The sequence below is a fragment of the Rhamphochromis longiceps genome, linkage group LG16 (genome assembly GCF_057381845.1).
Source record: "Rhamphochromis longiceps isolate RC_006_pf linkage group LG16, R_longiceps_female_GT1.1, whole genome shotgun sequence".
Taxonomy (NCBI): Eukaryota; Metazoa; Chordata; class Actinopteri; order Cichliformes; family Cichlidae; genus Rhamphochromis; species Rhamphochromis longiceps.
The window spans coordinates 7,622,121-7,644,467 of NC_140572.1; the positions used below are offsets into that span (position 1 = coordinate 7,622,121).

The window sequence follows — 22,347 nt, forward strand, 5'->3', positions numbered from 1 at the left end:
AATATTACATAAATGGTAATTAAAATCACCTTTGATTATGGAGGAAAAGTTAATTCCCCTAACTCAATATAGTTTGTTGGTTCAATCTAATTTCAACATAAGTTATCGTAACTCAAAAAGAGTAATGGAAACTGTTGCGTTAATTTTTTTTGTTGAGCTTAAACAATAGTTTTTAGAGTGTACACTGCTAGTTAGTTAAATGCCATTACATTATTACATGAAAACAACTGTCAGTTTCAAATCTTAACCACCAACAACTCGACCTATATCTGTCAAGTGCTACTTAGCTGTGGTTGAATAACTGTGCCGCACCTGTACTGCAAAGCAAGTTGTACTTTTTTTCAGTTGAGAGGAAATTTCATACCGGGGTAGTGGAACAATATAAAATAATGCAAATACAGGAGGAGGAGTAGGAGGATGGAAAATCCAGCAAGTCACTGCAAGTTCACTGTACTGTAAGTGACAGGCAGACTTTCTGTCTCATAATTCAGAGTAGAAAGTCAAAATTATAATTAAAACTACAGCTGTAATTGTACAGATAGTTCTTTCTATTTTTGTAGTAACTTCATATACGTCACAGGTGAGTTTCGATTAAGCTTTATGATTACATCTTTTTTAAATACTTGGTGTAGGCTTCTTTGAATTTTATAGTACTGGTTTCACATTGACGTGGTTTCACTCTGTTGATTTTATCTTTGTCTTTCTGTTCAGCAATATTTCTTTTGATTGCTTTTACACAAAATATATTGGCAGCAGATTTTCAATTTTGGTCTTGACATCTATTTATTTAAGGCACTGAAGTTTAAATACTCAGCGACTGTGATTTTCACTTGCTTCACTGAGCTTTGGAAGGTTACCACTTTACAATAATGCAAACTTAAAGAGGGATATCTGAGTAAACTGTGAAAATATATACGATGCTGACAAAAATTGCCATGTAAAACATATATCAAGTGACGACTGAAGACCATTCAGGGTAAACCCTTACTTTAAGTATTTATCACAGCAGTTGTGAGATATAAGGCTTACTCATTTCAAAAATTACTACAAAGTTTATTATTAAGACATTTTTATAGGAATGTCATCATTGTTTTTCAAAGCCCAGAAAGCCCAAAATTGGCATTATATTTTGGGAAATTCTGATTTTCTATTAATATGAAGTATTTTTAAATAAATATGTGCTGCAGATGAACTTGCCCATAAATTCCCTTATATATAACCTGACTCCGATCCACTTTATGTTAATGACCAAAATGAGTGCAATTCATATATGAATTATTACTTTTCGATGACGTAACAAAGACGCATGAATGATTTACATCAGCAGAGAGTTACTGCAAATGACAAAGAGAATTTTTTTTCTCAACCTTTGACAAAGAAACACCAATCAGTGGAACTTCCTGGGACTTTACTGGGAGTGTTTTGGCTCTGACTTCCTTGTGAGAGCTGAGAACACTCCATCTTTCACTTCCCTTTAAGGGAAGCTGTGCTCCCCAGGAAGTATGTCAAGAAACTTGTATACACTGCAAAGAATACGCTCGCCTGACAGGATGGCTCGTGTTCTCAAGAAAATCACACCGGACTTTACTGAAATGCAGTCTGTTGATTCCCTCAGATAAGAACTATGGCAGCGGCAGGTTGGGTCTGCTTGGTGACTGTTCTGCTGTCTCTGTCATTTGTTGTGACGCGTGGTAAGTACTGATTCTCCAACTTCTTCTGAACACTTAGTTTCAGCTGAGTGACAAGCTCTGTCTGCTTTATGCCAATGTCGTGGGGTTAGCTGTCATGGTTTATAACCAGTTTAACTGGTTTAGAAACCAGTTAAACTGTCTGTTAACAGACAGGGCAAACTATCCTATAGCTTTGCCAAATACATTTATATGTATGCATGTATGTATGTATGTATGTATGTGTATATGTGTATATATATATATATATATACACACATATTGTACATATGTATCCTAACTCAAATGTTACCATAAATTAATCATAAATCAGTGATCAGAATAGATACTGGAATAAAAGCTGATTCTTCAGTGTTCCTTGTAGTGGATTTATCTATTCATACATCTGTGGTAGGGGACTGCACAGAATGCATACGGCAGTATGATAAAATCTCTATTCAACTGATAGGTTACCTGGGTAGGTTTTGCTATCAAGACAGACAATCACGACAGAAAAAGATAAACTGTGGTTTGATGAGTAAAAAAAGCATACCCCTCAACATTCCTCTCACGACAATGAAGTGATTCTGATAGACGATAACGTCAAAAAAACAACAACTGAAAGGTCTGTGGGGTTTTTGATGATTATATAGGTCAAGGAGACCAAACATTTATACTCAGACTTTGATGTGTGAATCTCCAGGAAGCGTCTTAGCTAAAAGATGTCAGCATTAAAGTTGCAGCACCTGTGCACGTCAGGCTGAACATAAAGGACAAGGTTTTATAAAATGCTCCAGCAGAGCCAAGGAGCCCTCGCCAAGCGTGGCGCCAATAATAAAACAGTTGACTGTAATAAGCAGAGTAATCTTTTTAAAAGTACTACTCTAAATATTCTGTTATACCTGAATACTTTGATACAGGCTAGCTGACATGACTTACCTCCATATTATTACATGGAGGTAAGCTGTACACAGATAAGAAGTATTAGTGTAAGACAAACATTAACAGCTATCTGCTAAACTTACTAAGCGTTGCTAAGATACGGCTGCACGTTGCACTTTTGTCAGCTGGGTTTGACTAGCTGTGACGAACAAATGCTTTAGAATTACCTGAATTTCACAAGGTTCGCTGACGCAGCCTTACAACTTCACTAACAGTTAGACTGTGTAATACAAATTTCTTCTTCTTACAGTAAACTGGCATGATGAGGTGAAAACAGTGTTTATATCTTGTTAATCCTTTAAACCCTGAAACATAAAATCATTTTATAATTTTTTTGATAAATTAAAACGAAAAAAAGAAATGTGCAAAAGTGCAATTTAATGTTCACAGTAATGTGAAGTACAGTATAACAGGTTTAGGATTAGGGTTAAAAAACGGATGATGTTGAGGTCTAAAAAAAACCCGATGAGGGTTATGTCTCATCAGTTAATGCTGTATGAAGTGTTCCACTGATGACAGATTTACAGCTTTGACAGGAAGTGGCAAACAAGACTCTTCCTCACTGTTTGAATAATCTGCGCCCAGGATGCAATCTTGAGCAATAGTGGAAAAGGCAGAACATAAATTGCCTACAGTTTTTAAAATCCCATAACCTTTTTGTCATTAAACAAGCGAAAATGCAAACATTAGCAGCGGTTTCTATTAACACTAAACGCTTAAACATTTAATGTAAAAAGCACCAATTTAGAACAACTGCACATTCGTGAAAAATCCAGTTTGCCTACTGTCCATAGCTGAATACACACAAGCTGTGGCAAGAAGTGCGAACATAGTGTGTAAAATTTCTAAACAAATTTGACATATTTTGATGTTTATTTTAATTCCGTGAAATGTCGTTCTAGCTGTCTGTATGAAAAGCTTCAGAAAGCTCCTGCACATTACCATAAACAGGAGGGAGCCTATGGTAATATGTAATAAGGGCCTGTCTGATTGTGTGATTTTTAATAATAAAAAATACATCATCACATTGGGCTGATAACCTCGTTTTCAGGTATCGTGTTCTCAGCCCATCGACCAAAACTTCGTTGTGGCTCCTCAACTGTGCCTGAAGACTAAATATGTTAAAACACGTGGGTATTTTCTACCACAGTAACAATCTTGTTAACCACAAACGTCATGTATCTCTGACATTGTGAATAGCAAAGTATTTTAGATAGCTCTAAAAGTGCTGACTCTTCAGACCAGTCAGAATATAACTTGATAAAAATAACTTTGCACATATCTGCAACATCCATTTAACTAAGTAAAACTTAGATAACTAAAAACTCAAGAAAAAGGTAGAAATGATTTGGTACAGTTTGTGCAGCAACTGCTCTTTTTCAGAGCAAACATTTAACCACAGGTTGCTGCATATCTCATACTGTTTGCTCAGCACAAAAGTGGCACAAAATACGATTATCATAGAATTTCATTTACATCCAATACACCATGATAGCCTTCTCCTTGTCTCCCTTAGGTGCAATACTACAAAGTGTAAATTTTCGATGCAACATACTATTTTATTCTATTTATAAAGTATTATATTCTATTGTTTTCTTAATTTTTGGTGCTTGTAACTTTGTACTGTCCCCTTTCTGCCGTGACCCAACAAATTTCCCATGTGTGGGACAAATACTGGTTTATCTTATCCTATGTTATTAACAGACGGGGAAGAAAAACGGGAAAGCATCCCTAGTTCTGTTTACAGATGCCAAACAGTTACTATTAAATTCAATAATGAAGTGGTGGTGGTGACATATCTTTGCACACCTGCATGGACGTGCATAGCCCTTCTCAGTGGTTGATAACCTGCAATATTAGAAGTTAACAAGTTGCATTAGTCATTGTTACGAAATGTTTGCTCTTTGACTGTAGCAAGACACCCATTTCCAGGAATCCATATTGGTGTTGTTCTACTTTGGACATGGCATTCACAGCTTGGAAAAGAACACAAATGTCTTTTCATGGAAGTTTGGAAGTTGGCTAACAGCTAGCTAGGTCCACCAAGGGGTGTTTGTCCTAAAAATATCTTTTATAAACAGTATGAAAGATGGGCCACCATCAGGTCACCCATGAGTTTTCAACTTTTGAAACTTCAGTGTCAGCATTTTGGTCCGACACTAGCTGGAGGTATTTCCCTGCCTTGTTGTTGTTATTTATCTTTATGAATGACCTAACATTGGTTGTGTCCTTGACATGCCATAAATGAAAAGAAGAACAGAAAAGAACAAACAGTTGTAAACAGAAACTCTACGGCGAGTGACAAGATGGGTTAAATCGCAATGGGCATTGATGTTTTCACACATTTATTCTGAGGAGAATTAAATTTGTTACCCAGAGCAGAGGTAATCCTAAGGTATTATTTCACACCATTACTGGTATTATTACTCCTGGTCCACCTGCTGCCCCCAATTTCTTCAAATGAAGATTGTGAAAAATTTCTTTCTTTCTTAATAGAATTTTTTTTTTAGTAATGTAAGAAAACATTTTTCCCCATCAGCATTTCTTACTCTGCCTCAGCCTGTTATTTGAGACAGCTTTTTATCGGTTTCACTAGCCGAGCTGGAAAAGTTAGTTAATTCAAAGAAAGTATCCTCCTGTTCATTTGACAGTTTACCTGCATCGTTACTCAAAAATGTCTTCCAGTCTATCAGTCCCTGTGTGCTCACCACAATTAACACGTCACTGGTAAAGTCCCTGTGCTGTACATCCCATCTAAAAAAAAAAAAAAAACAGCAGTTGCAGGCCAATCTCAAAATTACCACTAACTGCTAAGATTTTAGAAAAGGTTGTGGCTAAGCAGCTTACAGCAGTTTTGGACAAACACGATATTCTTGACAAATTTCAGTCAGTCAGTGGCTTTCGTAGACCTCATTCTACTGAAACAGCCCTTCTTAGAGTCTCCAGTGACATTTTGATGCAAAACGATGCAGGAAAATGTTTTGTTTTGCTGATGTTGGACCCGACGCCAGCTATGCATTGCTTTTAAGCCCCAAGATCTATCTATGCTGCAGATTCTGAATGAGTGCTTAGAATCCATTAAAGGTTGGCTGGATGACAGCTTTCTCCAACTTAATGAAGGACACACTGAAGTCCTTGCATGTGGCTCCTGACTTGTACCTATGATAATGAATGCTGGTCCCCTTTCGACATTTGTGAAATCATCTATCAGGAACCTAGGGGTAACCTTTGACCCGGCTCTCACATTGGATGTCCATGTCAAATCTCTGATTTGGTCTTGCTTTTATTACTTAAGAAACATTGCCAAATTAAGTCCTATTGTATCTCTTACTAAACTGGAGATTATTATTCATGCATTCATTTCATCACGTTTGGACTACTGTAATTCACTGTTTACATGTCTAAGCAAAAACTCCCTGGAACGTCTGCAGGTTGTTCAGAACGCTGCAGCAAAGCTTTTGACCAAATCCTTGAAGTACTCACATGTGACTCGGTAGTCTCTTTTAAAAACAACTAAAAACATCTTTTTAGAATTGCATTTCGTTAACTTTTTGTCTGTTTTTGTTTTATACCTTGTTATCTCTGTGTAAAGCACTTTGTGATCTTTTGTCTAGAAAGGTGCTATATAAATAAAATGTTACTTACTTTACTTACTTAGTCCTATTCTGTTCTATCTGTTCTTCTTTTGGAGTAACATGTCTTCCTTGTAGATTGATATATTTTTTTAACATCTTACATTAAATGACAAATAGTTGTTCTCCTGTTGCACTGTCACCTACAGACCACCGTGGGGAGATAGATACCTTCCATGTGAGTGCTGGCCATTTCTTTTTGCTGAATTGCTACACAGCAGAGGCTCATGATGTCGTGATCTGGAGCAGAGGGGAGAGTAAAGACAATCTGAGCCTGCCCACTGGAGTGGAAGTGAGGGACAGGTTACTTTGGTTTCTACCTGTCCAGATGTCCCACAATGGATCTTACACCTGTCAGATAAGGTATAAAAATATCTGTATGACTTCTCTTGCATGAGTTCTCCTGATCCCTGCAGTTCCATGCTTCTAGTATATTTATAAATGTGCTTTAACACACGTGCACAGACAAACACAACCTACTTTATAATAAAATGCTGTAAAACCTAACAGTTGTATGCAGGCTATGATCAAGCTCTGTTGTATTGGAAACCCTTTGTCACTCATCCAAGTGACTTCTTCAGAAGTCTCCAATGAAAACGCTACGTCCAGATGAACAAAATCAACCTTTTGCGACCTGTTTTATAAGATATGCCAACTAACCTACTAACTGGATTTTAACATCTGTAAATCTTTGATGTTGCACTTTTAGGAGACTGTGTGAAGGTTGTACTGGGAGCATATGGAGCCTCCTATACAACAGGGAGACGGGATTGGCCATTTCTAAAAATGAATGTGTTATTTATCCAGGAAATGATCAAACCATTAAGAGCAAATGAGCAACTGGATAAATATCCAAATATATATGAGAGGAGGGATATCAAATCTCCTCAGTTCCAGCCTTCAGGCAGTCTCTGTACGTGTGTGTGCTAATTTATATTCCTAATGGATGTTATTTTTTTTAATCTTATATCTAATTAGTGCTGAACAGATATATAACTTCAGCTTATCAGTGGAATAGAGGCATAACTGAAACATCAATTCATATTTTAGTCATATTGTCTGTAACCATTTAGGATAAACAAAAAGTACAGGGATATTTCTTGCTGTTGGCTTTACAATTCTTTTTCTTTTCAGGAATCAGTCTGGAGTATTATTACGGAGGCTAAAGTTTTGGGTGTCAGTGTCTAGTGGAGAGTGTCCTTATACCGTTGAGAGCATTTCCATCACAAAAGGAGTGAGCGACAGTCTTCCTTGTAAACAGAAAGAAATCTTCGGCCTGAATAGCGTGGTGAATGTACGATGGATGAAGGTATAAAGAGGCCTAATACACTTGTTTTACTGCATTGACATGTTTGCCTTGTTAGGACCTGATTTGAGTACAAAGAAAACTGTTGCTCATCAATATTATTTTGCACCTAAAAAAAGCTGGCTGAAGAACGTACTGGCGGTCTGGTCTCTGCCCTCCATATACACCAATCAGGCATAACATTATGACCACCTGGTCCCCCTTTTCAAGTCAAGTCAAGTCAAGTTGGCTTTATTGTCACTTCAACCATATACAGTTTAACAGTACACAGTGAGGCGAAACAATGTTCCTCCAGGAACCAAGGTGCTACATGCAACATAAATTTACAACATAAATTAACAGAAAACACTCAACTAGCCAACTAAGAGACCTAGTTAGCTGGCTAGCAGAGACAAGACAGACTGACCTAACATAAATTACAACATAAATTAACAAAAAAAACCAAACTATCTAACTATCTAAGGAAGACTTTTTTTTTTGTTATCAGACAGCAGACAACAAAGTGCACGTGCAAATGTGCAAACAAGAGCAGCAAAGTGACAGAATGATAGAAAAACACAACGTAACATAATACAGTGGGGCAAAAAAGTATTTAGTCAGCCACCGATTGTGCAAGTTCCCCCACCTAAAATGATGACAGAGGTCAGTAATTTGCACCAGAGGTACACTTCAACTGTGAGAGACAGAATGTGAAAAAAAAATCCATGAATCCACATGGTAGGATTTGTAGAGAATTTATTTGTAAATCAGGGTGGAAAATAAGTATTTGGTCAATAACAAAAATACAACTCAATACTTTGTAACATAACCTTTGTTGGCAATAACAGAGGTCAAACGTTTACTATAGGTCTTTACCAGGTTTGCACACACAGTAGCTGGTATTTTGGCCCATTCCTCCATGCAGATCTTCTCGAGAGCAGTGATGTTTTGGGGCTGTCGCCGAGCAACACGGACTTTCAACTCCCGCCACAGATTTTCTATGGGGTTGAGGTCTGGAGACTGGCTAGGCCACTCCAGGACTTTCAAATGCTTCTTACGGAGCCACTCCTTTGTTGCCCGGGCGGTGTGTTTTGGATCATTGTCATGTTGGAAGACCCAGCCTCGTTTCATCTTCAAAGTTCTCACTGATGGAAGGAGGTTTTGGCTCAAAATCTCACGATACATGGCCCCATTCATTCTGTCCTTAACACGGATCAGTCGTCCTGTCCCCTTGGCAGAAAAACAGCCCCATAGCATGATGTTTCCACCCCCATGCTTCACAGTAGGTATGGTGTTCTTGGGATGCAACTCAGTATTCTTCTTCCTCCAAACACGACGAGTTGAGTTTATACCAAAAAGTTCTACTTTGGTTTCATCTGACCACATGACATTCTCCCAATCCTCTGCTGTATCATCCATGTGCTCTCTGGCAAACTTCAGACGGGCCTGGACATGCACTGGCTTCAGCAGCGGAACACGTCTGGCACTGCGGGATTTGATTCCCTGCCGTTGTAGTGTGTTACTGATGGTGACCTTTGTTACTTTGGTCCCAGCTCTCTGCAGGTCATTCACCAGGTCCCCCCGTGTGGTTCTGGGATCTTTGCTCACCGTTCTCATGATCATTTTGACCCCACGGGATGAGATCTTGCGTGGAGCCCCAGATCGAGGGAGATTATCAGTGGTCTTGTATGTCTTCCATTTTCTGATGATTGCTCCCACAGTTGATTTTTTCACACCAAGCTGCTTGCCTATTGTAGATTCACTCTTCCCAGTCTGGTGCAGGTCTACAATACTTTTCCTGGTGTCCTTCGAAAGCTCTTTGGTCTTGGCCATGGCGGAGTTTGGAGTCTGACTGTTTGAGGCTGTGGACAGGTGTCTTTTATACAGATGATGAGTTCAAACAGGTGCCATTCATACAGGTAACGAGTGGGGGACAGAAAAGCTTCTTACAGAAGACGTTACAGGTCTGTGAGAGCCAGAGATTTTCCTTGTTTGAGGTGACCAAATACTTATTTTCCACCCTGATTTACGAATAAATTCTTTACAAATCCTACCATGTGGATTCATGGATTTTTTTTTCACATTCTGTCTCTCACAGTTGAAGTGTACCTCTGGTGCAAATTACTGACCTCTGTCATCATTTTAAGTGGGGGAACTTGCACAATCGGTGGCTGATTAAATACTTTTTTGCCTCACTGTAATAAGGTTTTGTGATGATGAGTTGAGGTAGTGGAGGAACAGTAAACATTCCTTAGTGTAGCAGCAAAAATTTGGAAGTACAGAAGTTAGTGCAAAAAGTCCAGTAATAATATTGTGCAAAAGAGCATTAACAGGTTGGTGTGTACGATGGTTTGGTGGTGTAGGTCAGTGTGTTTGCGCTTGTGTTGATTAGTCAGTCCAGTCTCAATGTTTTGAGGTAGTTGAGTTAACCTGAGTGATAATGTTTGTGTGTGTGTGTGTGTGTGTGTGTGTTTATCAGTCAGTCCCTTTTTGCTGAGGAGACGGATGGCTTGTGGAAAAAAGCTGTTGCACAGTCTGGATGTGTGTGCCCGAATGCTTCGGTACCTTTTTCCAGATGGCAGGAGTTTGAAGAGTGTGTGAGGGGGGTGTGTCCAATCAGCCACAATGCTGGTGGCTTTGCGAATGCAGCGTGTGGTGTAGATGTCCTCAATAGAGGGGAGAGAGACCCCGATGATCTTCTCTGCTGTTCCCACTATCCGCTGTAGTACGCTTTTACTGTCAAAACAGACATTACCCCTCGAGACGTGGACCCCACAAAACCCCGGAAAGTGTGCTGTGGTATCTAAGCAACAGATCCTATTAGGGCTGAACGATTATGGAAAATAATCTAATTGCGATTTTTTTGCCCCAATATTGCGATTGCGATGCGATATGCGATTATTTTTTAAGGTCTTTGTCTTCTGTATTATTAAACAAAGACAAGCAATACATCATATAGTATGGCCAATACTATATTACATTAATTTTAAACTGTTCTTTCCTGGAAGACAGACCTCTGTTATGATGACATGAGGTGATGCATGAATTGATGACTGACATTTTTATTTAACTTCTTCAATCACAACAGTATATTTGAACATACACAATAGTTTATTTTTAGCTTACAAACATCTGAGCATAAAGTGCTGACAAGGAACCCTGGTGTAAACATTAAAATGAAAGTCAGTACAATGTGCAGATTGCAGAAATATACATAAAAAAAATCAGTGGCTTTACCACACTCAGTTTTTCGACATCTGTGAACTACTAGACAGTCATTCAATTAAAAAATAATATTAAATAAATAAAACTAATAAATAAAAAATACACACATCTTACTGATCTCTGCAGTCAGTAACATTACACATAAAGTGCAAACATAATAGCAATTGTATAAACACACACACAAACACGCCTTTAAAATTTAAAGGCGTGAAATTGGACGGTCTAGTTCTGATTAGCGTCACCGCTGTCTCGGTGGAGTTTAATAAACTCGGCCGTCTGCTTCTTGCTATCTAAAATATAACCAGACACTGGTGTAAATTCTCGACTGTCTCATACTTCTGTTTAATAAGTTTTCTGTTTGACGTTTAGTCAGCTGTGTGAAAACCAAGGAGGAACCCACCCGGGGGATTAATAAAGTTTTATTTTATCTAATCTAATAACTTTAATCTCAGCCAAACCGATTTACTCACGAACAAACAAAACACTGAAAAAAGCCCAACAATAACATTTTTAGGTTGTCTAAGTGACTTATATATTACGTTTAACCCGAGCAGCGAAACTCCGCGGTGATCTGAAAATGATGTGCCGGGAGTTGTGCCGTTCTCGGCCGCATCAGTAACCCTCGAGCTCCCGGCTAGCTGTCGAGCTGGTGGGTAGCAGACGCCTCTGAAAACGTCGAAGCACTTTTGCAAATATGGGATATCTTGATAAACCGAGCAGATATTTGATGTTTACACAACTACTTTCTCGCCTGAAAATATGTTAAAAGTTTATTTTGTGACCCAGAAAGATTAGTATGAGTAATTTTAAAACTTAGTAGCGGCCGCCATTGCTGGAAACTGGAGTTTGGCTGGGCCGCGCTATGAATTCTGGGATATGGTAGTAATTTGGACAGCCTTCGGCGCGTCGCTGTGACGTAATCGGTCTACAAATGCGGCCTCAGGAGGATGCAGCCCATGAATTTGGACATGTCCAGAGTATAATCGCAGCCTTTGCGGTTAGAAAATTGCACTTGATCATGTCGCGATATTATCGCAAATGCGATATATCGTTCAGCCCTAGATCCTATAATTCCTATAAGTTGGGAGGTGGAGACTCCATGGATCAGGCTTCTTTGTCCAACACATCCCACAGATGTTGATTAAATTGAGATCTGGAGAATTTAGAGGCCAAGTCAAGATTCCAAACTCATTGTTGTGCTGCTCAAACCATTTGTAAACCATTTTTTGCTTTGTGGCAGGGTGCATTATCCTGCTGCAAGATTCCACAGCCATCAGGGAATACTGTTTCTATGGGAGGTCATACATGGTCTGCAGCAGTGCTTAGTTAGGTGGTACATGTCAAAGTTACATCCTCATGGATGGTTTCCCAGCAGAACGTTACCCAAAGCAAACTGTGATCCACTATGTATTCTGACACCTTTCTATCAGAACCTACATCAACTCTTTCAGCATTTTGAGCTACAGTAGCTCGTCTGTTGGCTTGGATCACACTCCAGTTTTGGAGAGGCTCTCACCCAGCTGTGTGGCCAACACAATTTGGCACTTGTCAAACTCGGCTCAAATCCTTACGCGTGCCCATTTTTCCTGCTTCTAACACATCAACTTTGAGGGCAAAATATTCATTTGCTGTCTAAGATATCCCAGCCAGTAACAGGTGCTAATAAATCAGTTTTATTCATTTCACCTGTCAGTGGTCATAATGCTATGCTATTGGTGTATAATCCCATTTTATGGAATATAATATCATGAAGAGTGGACAGAAACAATTGCTGATAAACTATCAGTGGAAACAGCAGATATAAACTAGGCTAGTTTATACACAATCGCTCCACCTAAAGTGCTTAGGTGGGCCAAATCCCAGGCTTCTGTTTTACAACTTCCATAAATGCAACACTGCCCCCTTCTGTAGATATCAGGGAAAAATGTGTGCCAGATCTGCCCCCCTGGCAGATAAGACTGGTTGCCACCCAGGCCAGCAACAATGTAGTACTATGCATTTTGTTACCTGGAAACTTGCGACCAACACATTTTGAGATCACTATGCCAGTTTTTTGCTTTTTATTCATGTTTTCCTTTATTTCTGGCTCTTCTTTCTTGTCTTGAGGCTCAAAAATGCCTCTCAAAAATATGGCACTGTGAAAACTAACTACAGGATTGGTTTCTGTCTGCAGGATTGCCAGCTCATTCAGCGGCAAGGGAAACCCATCTCTGTTGATATGAAAGGCAACATGAGGCTTCCTCAAGCCTCAGAGGAGGACAATGGGAAATATACCTGCCTGATAGACATTAACTTGGATGGCAGGAATTATACCGCTTCACGCAGCATCCTGTTGACTGTTAAAGATGGTAAGTACTGTAGAGCTCTCATATTGAATCCTTAATTATTCTGGTGTCATTTTTTAATATATTACTCTGGCTGTACATAATTATTATTATTATTTTGTTTTGTTTAATCATAGACTTGAAGACTTAATTCAGGGGGTTTAACAAAAAAGAAATAAATCATTGGATGCTTTGGCATACGAGTTGTATCTCTCCATTTTCATTATTTTTCTCTTCTCCTCATGCTATTGTAAGTTAAATATGTCCAAAGATGTTTTCTCAGAACATGCAGGCTCTTCTTGTTTTTGAGTGTGAACAGTGGTTTTCACCATCTGGTAAACCATCTGTATTTACATTCATAAAGGCATCTCTTGATTGTATATTCTAGACTCTGATAACGACACCATATTTCCTTGAGTGTTTACAACTGTGGTAAATGTTGTTTAGCCTTTTTTTTCTTAAATCTAAACTCTAGTAGGTTTGTTTGGTCTTCTGGGGCCAGATTCATTTCCTTAATTTGCATCAACGTCTCAGTGAATTTCACAAGTTCCAGTGAAATGCTGAAATACAAGTTTAGCTATTGGACTCAGATCCAGATCTCTTTAATTAACTTTGTTTATCATGGACTGACGAGGCAACAGGCCTCATCTCCCATACTTTTGAGCGTCTGAAAATGGGGGATTATGGATAAAAACGAGTGTAATTCCTAAAGAGTTCATGCAAAACCTCGGTTAAACCTCTTGAATTAAAGCTAAACATCTGCACTTCAATCACATCTGGTTTGTCTGATTTAAATTAGCCTGTGATGGTGTACAGAGGCAATATATACAAATGCTTATGGAGCTAAATGTATATTGTCCCACTTTCTTTATTTTTCCTTCCTTCTTTCTTTCTTGCAGACCTCCCAGAAAAAGTTTTTGTAGAGCCACAGCTGGTGACCCCTGACAAGCAAGAGATTACAGTTGAACTAGGCAAGTGAAACACTAAATAAAATGCATTAGAGTGAATGTTAGTGCTATGGAAAAATATTATAAACACCTTTAAATATCATGAAGTCATTTACACCATTATCCATTTATTGACTGTATGATCTTTATGATAAATACTTGACAAACAGTTGTTTTTCAAGTCAAGATGACAATAAAGTCCTTTAAAACCTTTGCAATGGTGCTTTGTCATCTAGCGACTGAACAGAATTAGTCAGAAGCCTTTTGAAAAGTTTCCGTGACGTTAAATTTCATTTGAGCTAACTTCATATTTTTGTTTGATCAAAACGGGAAATGTAGACTGACAGTTTCTTTGTTTTTTACTCTCACTGCCCACCAGGTTTGAGAGTGGAGCTGCAGTGTTTAGCATTCATAGGCTACAGTGAGGATAACGAGTCTTCACTGCACTGGACTGTTGGCAAGGATTACGCTGAGGACCTCGAGGAGATTAGTGTGTCCCGGAAAACGTGAGTTTTACATTACCGTGGACGGGGCTATTAATAGGGCGAATACAAAACACTGCATTATACTGCATCGAGATTAAATCAAAACAACACAATGTGTCAGACATTAAATGTCACTTGGAGGCAGAACTTCTTTTCTGAGTAATAGACTGTAAATGTTGCAACTGTAGCAGCACAAAAAACTTAACACCTAACATTTACATATTATTCTTTGATTCCATGATTCATTCTGACTGACTGATTGTTTCTGTACCCTTTAGTATTCATAGAGAAGGCAAAGTATACGAACTGGTCATTCTGTCCATCGCTAAAGTTCATCGCAAGTTCCTGAATTTTGAGTTCGAGTGCCATTTAGAAAGCCTAGCGGGAGAACAAATCAGTGTGGTGAAGCTTAAAGAAGGTAATAAAGATATATATAGACATATACATATAAATGTGTGTGTGTTCAAGAATTATAGTCGTCTGAGACACTTGCCTTACGTTTGTCTCCTTCCTCTCTCCAGCTGACCGCAGTTCTTTCCACATGAGTTGGGCTGTTTGCCTTTCTGCATCTCTGGCTGTTCTAGCCTTGGCTGCGTGCTTCTTCTTCTTTAAAGTAAACCTGATATTGGCTTACAGGGATCTGTTGGCACATTTTCCCAAACAACAAGGTAAAGCCGTTATCAGTTGAACTTAAGTTTTTGTGTGGCATCATCTGACGAGATACTACTAACCTTACAGCACAACTAACACAGTACTGAAAGCCGTGAAAGCTGGATGTTGATTCACATTTTAAAAGGATCAAACGTTATAAAATGAACATAAACAATCATTTAGATTCTGTCAGTTCCAGATGGGAAGCTCTATGATGCCTACGTGAGTTTCATCCATTCCAATGCCATGAGTTCAGATGAGGGCGCGAGGTTTGCCATGCAGATCCTGCCTGAGAAACTGGAGGAACAATATGGCTACTCTCTGTTTATCAGAGGACGGGATGACTGTCCTGGCGAAGGTAAGAAGCAGATATCCATAATATGTAAACAGAGGTAGAAAGACTTGTCTTTCTAGATGTAGTGTAATTCTTGAGGTTGTTAAGGTCATTCTCCAACCCCCAAAAGACGGGAAAACATACAAAGGCTTTGAGCTGTTTATTGTCACAAACTGCTGTTCACAGTTTTTATTAAATTAAGACATCAAATACATAACCAACGAATCTAAATCAGTTGCTATGATGCTTTCAGGTAAAAGACAAGTAGAACTAGTTGCATTTTAAATGTGGTTAAATTAACGTTTTTAATGACTTTATAAAACAAGAACTGGTTGCTTGATTTTCATTTTGATTTTCTCTAATGCACACAGACTCAAAGAGTCAAATATATACATACACTCACTTAAACCTCTAATAAGTGGTGCTGAAGCCTCTACAACAGGGGTCTCAAACTCCAGGCCTCGAGGGCCGGTGTCCTGCAGGTTTTAGATCTCACCCTGGGTCAACACACCGGAATCAAATGACTAGTTCGTTACCAGGCCTCTGGAGAACTTCAGACATGTTGAGGGAGTAATTTACCCATTTAAATCAGCTGTGTTGGATCAAGGACACATCTAAAACCTGAAGGACACCGGCCCTCAAGGTCTGGAATTCGAGACCCCCGCTTCTACACTATCTGTTAACTTGACAAGACCAAGGCCTATTATCTTTGTGCTACTAAAGTCATCAGCGATTACAACTGATGTTGTAGTCAGTCAATACTTCTCTTTGCCAGCATGAAAAGGATTTGTTTGACAGCACTCATTAGATTGACCAATACTCAGGTCTCAGTGAAGATCTAAGAAGGACAATTGTAGATTAGGGCTGCCACAAACGATTATTTTGATAGTCGACTAGTCACCGATTAATGGATCATGCATCCATTGGACGTAAAACGTACAGCTTATTGCACCAGCATGCATCTGCTCTTATATAACTATCATTAGCTTACAGCTTTAAGTGTTTAAGGTCTGTGCTAACTAAAAATAAAGACAAGATGATAGTTTATTAAATTTTAATGAAATCTGCAGGTTGTTTCAGTGAAGTTTAATAAACTCAGCCGTCTGCTCCTTGCTATCTAAAATATAACGGGACACCGGAGAATATTCTCGAGCATCTCACACTTCTGATAATCAGCTGTCTGCTTGAGGTTTACTCAGCTGTGTAAAAACTATAACTTTAATCTCAGCCAAACGATTTACTCAGGAACAAATAAAATACTGAAAAAAGCCAAACAATAACATTTTTAAATTATCTAAGTGACTCATATATCATGTTTAACCTGAGTAGTGAAAGACGGTGGTGGGTTTAAAAACGATTTGCCGGGAGTCCGGTGTTCTCACAGCTCTAGTGAGCCTTGCCCCCGGCTAACTATCGAGCTAGTGGGTAACAGACGTCTCCAAAAACGTCGGAGCACTTTTGAAAATATGTGGTGTCCTGATAAACTGAGCAGATATTTGAAGTATGCACAGCTACATTCTCGCCTGAAAATATGTTAAACGTTTATTTTGTGACCCAAAAAGAATAATAAGAGTAAAGTTAAAACTAACTAGCTGCCGCCATTGTTGACTTCTGCGCTGAGCCGCGCTATGAATTCTGGGACACAGCTTCTTCTTCTTCGGGGTTTAACGGCAGCTGGCATCCTTGTACATGCAGTGCTGCCATCTTCTGTTTCAGTCCGTTATTACACTCTTAAATCCTGCTACTTATTCCTGCGTCTTTTGGGATCTTACAAAGCTTCAAACGACGCGTCGACTATTAAATTAGTCGTCGACGATTTCAATAGTCGACGTAATCGTGACTAGTCGACTAATCGTGGCAGCCCTATTGTAGATTTACAATTGGGAAGGGAAAGTCTGGAGTTATTGTTAAACAACAGCAGGTTCCAAGACCCTCAGTTCAGAACTCTAACTACAAAAAAGTACAAGTTTTTTGGATGCGCCACTGCTTTGCCACTATCTGGAGGATGACCAAATAATGTTGTCCTCAGATCAGAGAACATTAGTTAGGAAAAACTTCAGCGGAACCACCAGGACTCAAGCCTGCCATGACCTGGAAGATAAAGTAAAGGCTGTTGAACCAAAGAACTGTGTAACAGCTGTGTAGCATGGTGGCGGCATTGCTATTGCATTCATTCTCATGATGAGTGTATCTAAACCTTTGACCACAACTGTATCTGTAAGAATTCTGTTTATAGTTGCAAAAAAAAGAAAAAAAGAAAGAGAAGTTTGAAAAGAAAATAAGAGCTTCTTGGTTAAACTCCTAGTATAATACATGGGAGAAATTGGATAAAAGCCATGTTTACTAAATTACTGGAACACAGTACAGTACAGTTAAAAACAGACTTAATACTTTCTTGAGCTGATGTCTAGCTATCCTCTGTATTTCTGTTTTTCCCTTTTCTTTTTGTGTTCTTCTTATTGCTCTAGTTTATTTCCTTTATGTTTGTATTGGTGATACATTGCAATTCAATTCAGTTTTTATGTATATAGTGCCAAATCACAATAACAGCTGCCTCAAGGCACTTACAAGGTTCTTTAATTTTATTAATGCAGACTAAACTGGTAAGTTAAAAAAAGAAGAAGAAATGAGTGCCTGGAAGAAGCCACAGTTCTGCCCAAAATTATAGTTTGTGCTGTTGAAATGGGCTGTCTTCAGTTTGCAGACAAAGAGTTCTAACCTGCAGTTTTGTGTCTGGCCATGAATCCCTTACAGCAATACACGATGCAACAGCTGCTGCGATGCACCAGTGCCGCAGACTGCTTATCATCTTATCACCTGAGGCGAAAACGGAGGAAAGCACTTGCATATGTGACAATCAAAGCCAAGTGTGGTATGAGCAGAAAGTTGGCCTTCATGATGCTTTGACGAAGAATGATCCCAGAGTTATCCTGGTGGAAATTGGTAAATGATTCCTCATTTTTCAAAAATCTCTAGCCACATGAATTCTGTTAAGTCACGGGTTATATAGCTCAGCATTCATGCCCTATTTGGTCATGTATAATTCTTTGCAGGCATCACAAACAGAGATTTTACTTCCAGCTTTTATGCTAAGCTAACTTAGTACATTTTGATAAGGAATAAAGTGTGTTCATCTCTGGACTTGTTGCACTCGGTCAGGACTTCGTTTAATAAAAATTAAAATGTCAGCTTATTAAACGTGTTTATTTTCATTTATATTTAAACTGTTTTTCTTTTTTGCCAGATGGTCCAGTGGATTACAGTCACTTGCCAGAGTCTGTGCGTTATATCAAGAGGAAACAAGGAGCCCTGAAGTGGAAGAAAGATTTTCTTGCGACACACAAATTCACAGAATTATACTCAAAGAGAAACTTTTGGATAAATCTCAGGTACCACATGCCCCCAGTACCTACAAGAAGGCTCCAAACTATTGTCTAAACAATATCTTAAAGTTTTATTGATGGGATTCATCCATCAGGCCTGTTTCTTGGAACACTTGACAAATGGAAACTTTACGTGCTTACAGCTGTCGTCACCTGTATTTTTAAGACTCACTAGGACTACAATAAGCAAGCCCATATATTCTTCTGCACAATGAATTTCACAACATGTGCAACAAGGATGGAGGCATCTGCTGGACTTTTCTATTGGTGCATGTTTGCTATTACTTCCTTCATAAGTGATAGCAATACATTTTTTCTACATTTGAATTGTATTTTTTTATGCACTTATAATATATCATCAGGCATGCTAGCAACTTTTAAAATTGCACCTTTCCTTTATAGAAGGGCTGTGTACATACATATGTGTACATATTTGAAAGGATAATTATTTTTTATGTCGACAGCATTGCTTATTTTTATACTGAATGATAGATTTTTGAATGATACATATTTATATTCTGTTATTTAAGTATTTGTGACTGAGTATAAATGTTTAAGTATTATATATTTTGTATTCTTTTTTTCCAAGTTTCCCTTCCAAGTATGGCTTACTGATTGTGTCTCTTCATCACATCAGTTTACTCAGAGGAAAAGATTTAAACTTATTCAGTAGAATAGTTTGAGGCAATGGCATTCCATCAAGACAAGCACCTAGTCAAATTCAAAATTAGACATTAATTAAAACATAGCAAGAGGAAGCGATATCTCTACTTTCGTGTCAAACAGTGCTCTGTCATGATGCGCGTCGCCTGTTTGCATTCATCCCTACATCACTAGAATATTCTGGATGCTACTGGGTATAATTGTCGAAAGCTGCACTTGCCTGGGATCTCAATGGAAACAGTAGCGTGTCTCTGTTTTATGGGCATGTCTGTGTCCCATGAACGATAGCTGGAGCTTGTCAAGCCAAGAGTCCAGCAGCTTTTTCTGACTGATTTTGCATGTTCATTGTGTATAAAGTCCAGTCTTTAATGGGAGACTGATAGAATATTAGTGCACTAGACAAGATGCTTCACTGCTGTCAGATCAAGTAACAGCTTTGCTTTGTGTGGAAACACAGCTAGCATTAGCAACTAGAGTCTTCTGTGATAAGTTTCCTCTTATTGGCCATCTTGGACAATATGTGTGATGTAGAGGAATTAGAGTGCTGTGTAACTGTAATTATACAGCACTCTAAAGGAGTAATGTGTTAATTACTCCTTTAGCACATTAGCAAGGTAAAGCTTGATAACAAGGAGTGAGCGCAAGATCCAGTTTATTTAAACAGAAGAGGTGCAGTCTCATGTTCAGGGACAGCCACTACAAATATGATTAAACGGTGAGTATAAAGCATTTAAAAATTAGTCAAAGGAGCTTGCAAAGAAAAGCGTCTGGACTTCTTTAAGTTGCTTGAAGACGTTTCACCTCTCATCCGAGAAGCTTCTTCAGTTTTCTTTGCAAGCTCCTTTGACTACGATGACCTGGATGACTGAGAACCTTCACAGACATTTAAAAATTAGTTCAGCCTTAATAACTTTGGCAGTATTTTTAATCTATACAACACAGATGAGGAACATTTCACCACAGCTTTGTTTATAGTGTTTTATTGCCACTTTTGCTAGAAGAATGGTTTTAAAAAATCCCTCCATTCTTCATGGTCACCTAATAGTAAATTAATTTCAGTAATGTAGAAGATATTTAACTATACAGGTAAAAATATTTACAATTTTCAGCCAGGTTTGAATATAAACGCAAACATGTCCATGTAAGAAGGCTGTTAGCATTTGAAACATCTCTTTAAAAAGGTGTTGCTGTTTTGTATTATGATTTAGTGCTTTGTATGCTGAAGAACAGGAAACCAGTCACAACTGAATCAAGTCATTTTAAGGGCAATACACCTTAAACACAAGATATCATGATCTTGAAGTGGAAAAACCTCTAAATGGAAAACTCCCCTAAAAACAGTGCGCTAATATTAGCCAGCTGATGTTTTGGAACCTTCCAAGATCCTCCGTTTAACGGAAAGACACCATCTAAATACACAAAATAACCATAATGCTGCGCTTTTTCTTGTTAACAGTGCTGTGTCCCTTCCAAAGGCCAGATGATGCTAGGGGAACCATATAATAATAATAATAATAATAATAATAATAATAATAATAATAATAATAATAATAATAATAATTTAATAAAAATAAGTTTGTGTGTGAAGAGGGCCAGGTTTGTAATTTAGATTTATCGAAACACAAATATATCCAGATATATGCAATTTAAACACAGTAAAAGTTTGCAGGTTTGACACTGATCCAATCTCCTCTTAAATAAGTACAATACGCATAAGATGTTACCTTCACTGTATACATGCAGAAAAAGATAAATGAAAAATTAAACATTGAAGAACTGTAAAAGCATCTCTAAAACTATTATAAAGATTTTATACTATACTGTCAAAGACTTAAAGACAAACAATAAAATTAAATTTCATGACTTAGAAATCAGTGGCATATTTAACAGTTTTTGATTAGTTTCAGACTAATCCTAACTGATACTTTCTGTGCACTTTGTGCAATTTGTTTTCAGTGTATAAAAAAAATCCCCTCTTTTACTTATCTTGGTCATTTGATCTCAGTGTACTGCCAGCATCCTGTGTTTGCGGTTTTATGCGGCGGGAGTCGTCGGTCTCTTTCTGTTTGTGTTGGCTGTCACCTAGACTTTATTCCTGACGAAACAGATTTTCTCAGAATTTTCTGAGCACTGACAGCGATAAAAGGCACGAAATGACAGATCAAATCATGTTACCACTGCTTGTCTATATATGATCTATATATTGGAGGGGTTCTACTTTTGGCTATCACCGAACCCATTTCCATGCCTTAAATCTGATTGCCTGAAAACAGCAAAACCTAGTGAGTTCACTAACGGGTCACTCATCTGAAAAATGTTTCTCAACAGCATATCAACACACTTGAACGATGTAAATCTGCTTAACTTCAGCGTATTACGAGCTTGTATATATGTTATCATTATCATAGTGATATTTAGCTCAAAGCATCCAAATCTGGCTTCAGCTTCAGAGCTGCTGTGCGGGCTGAACTTAAAATTATATGCAAACATATTATAACTTGGTGCTAAATATTGAGTAAAGACTGGTGAGAAAGAAATTAGTCAGTTATGCACAAGCATTACTCATAAATGATTCTCTCATTCATCTGTAGATGGATGTACTGCTGGAACCCAAGATAATATAGTGCATCAATCTCGCATGTTCCTGAGAAAGGCTTTCCACCCACATTAACAAACTTTGTGTTCTTAGGGAGTGGGATTCCCCATCAGGGACTTCAACAGTCAAGCTGTTCCTCTCCAAGTCTTGAACAATTTCCTCTCTTTGGTTGCCTCCTAATTACAGCTTTTTCCCCGTTAAACTCGCGTAACA

At 38.3% G+C, this 22,347-nt stretch overlaps 1 protein-coding gene across 1 annotated transcript; it reads left to right on the plus strand.

Moving 5' to 3' along the window:
* The first annotated feature begins 1,500 nt into the window (after positions 1-1,500).
* Positions 1,501-19,562, plus strand: LOC146650521 (interleukin-1 receptor type 1-like). The gene is made up of 11 exons (XM_085385200.1): positions 1,501-1,691; positions 6,391-6,604; positions 7,376-7,550; positions 12,925-13,099; positions 13,975-14,046; positions 14,402-14,528; positions 14,786-14,925; positions 15,029-15,175; positions 15,352-15,516; positions 18,247-18,435; positions 18,737-19,562. The coding sequence occupies exons 1-11, from the start codon at positions 1,625-1,627 to the stop codon at positions 18,928-18,930; spliced, it is 1,665 nt and encodes a 554-aa protein (XP_085241326.1). The 5' UTR covers positions 1,501-1,624; the 3' UTR covers positions 18,931-19,562.
* The last annotated feature ends 2,785 nt before the right edge of the window (positions 19,563-22,347 follow it).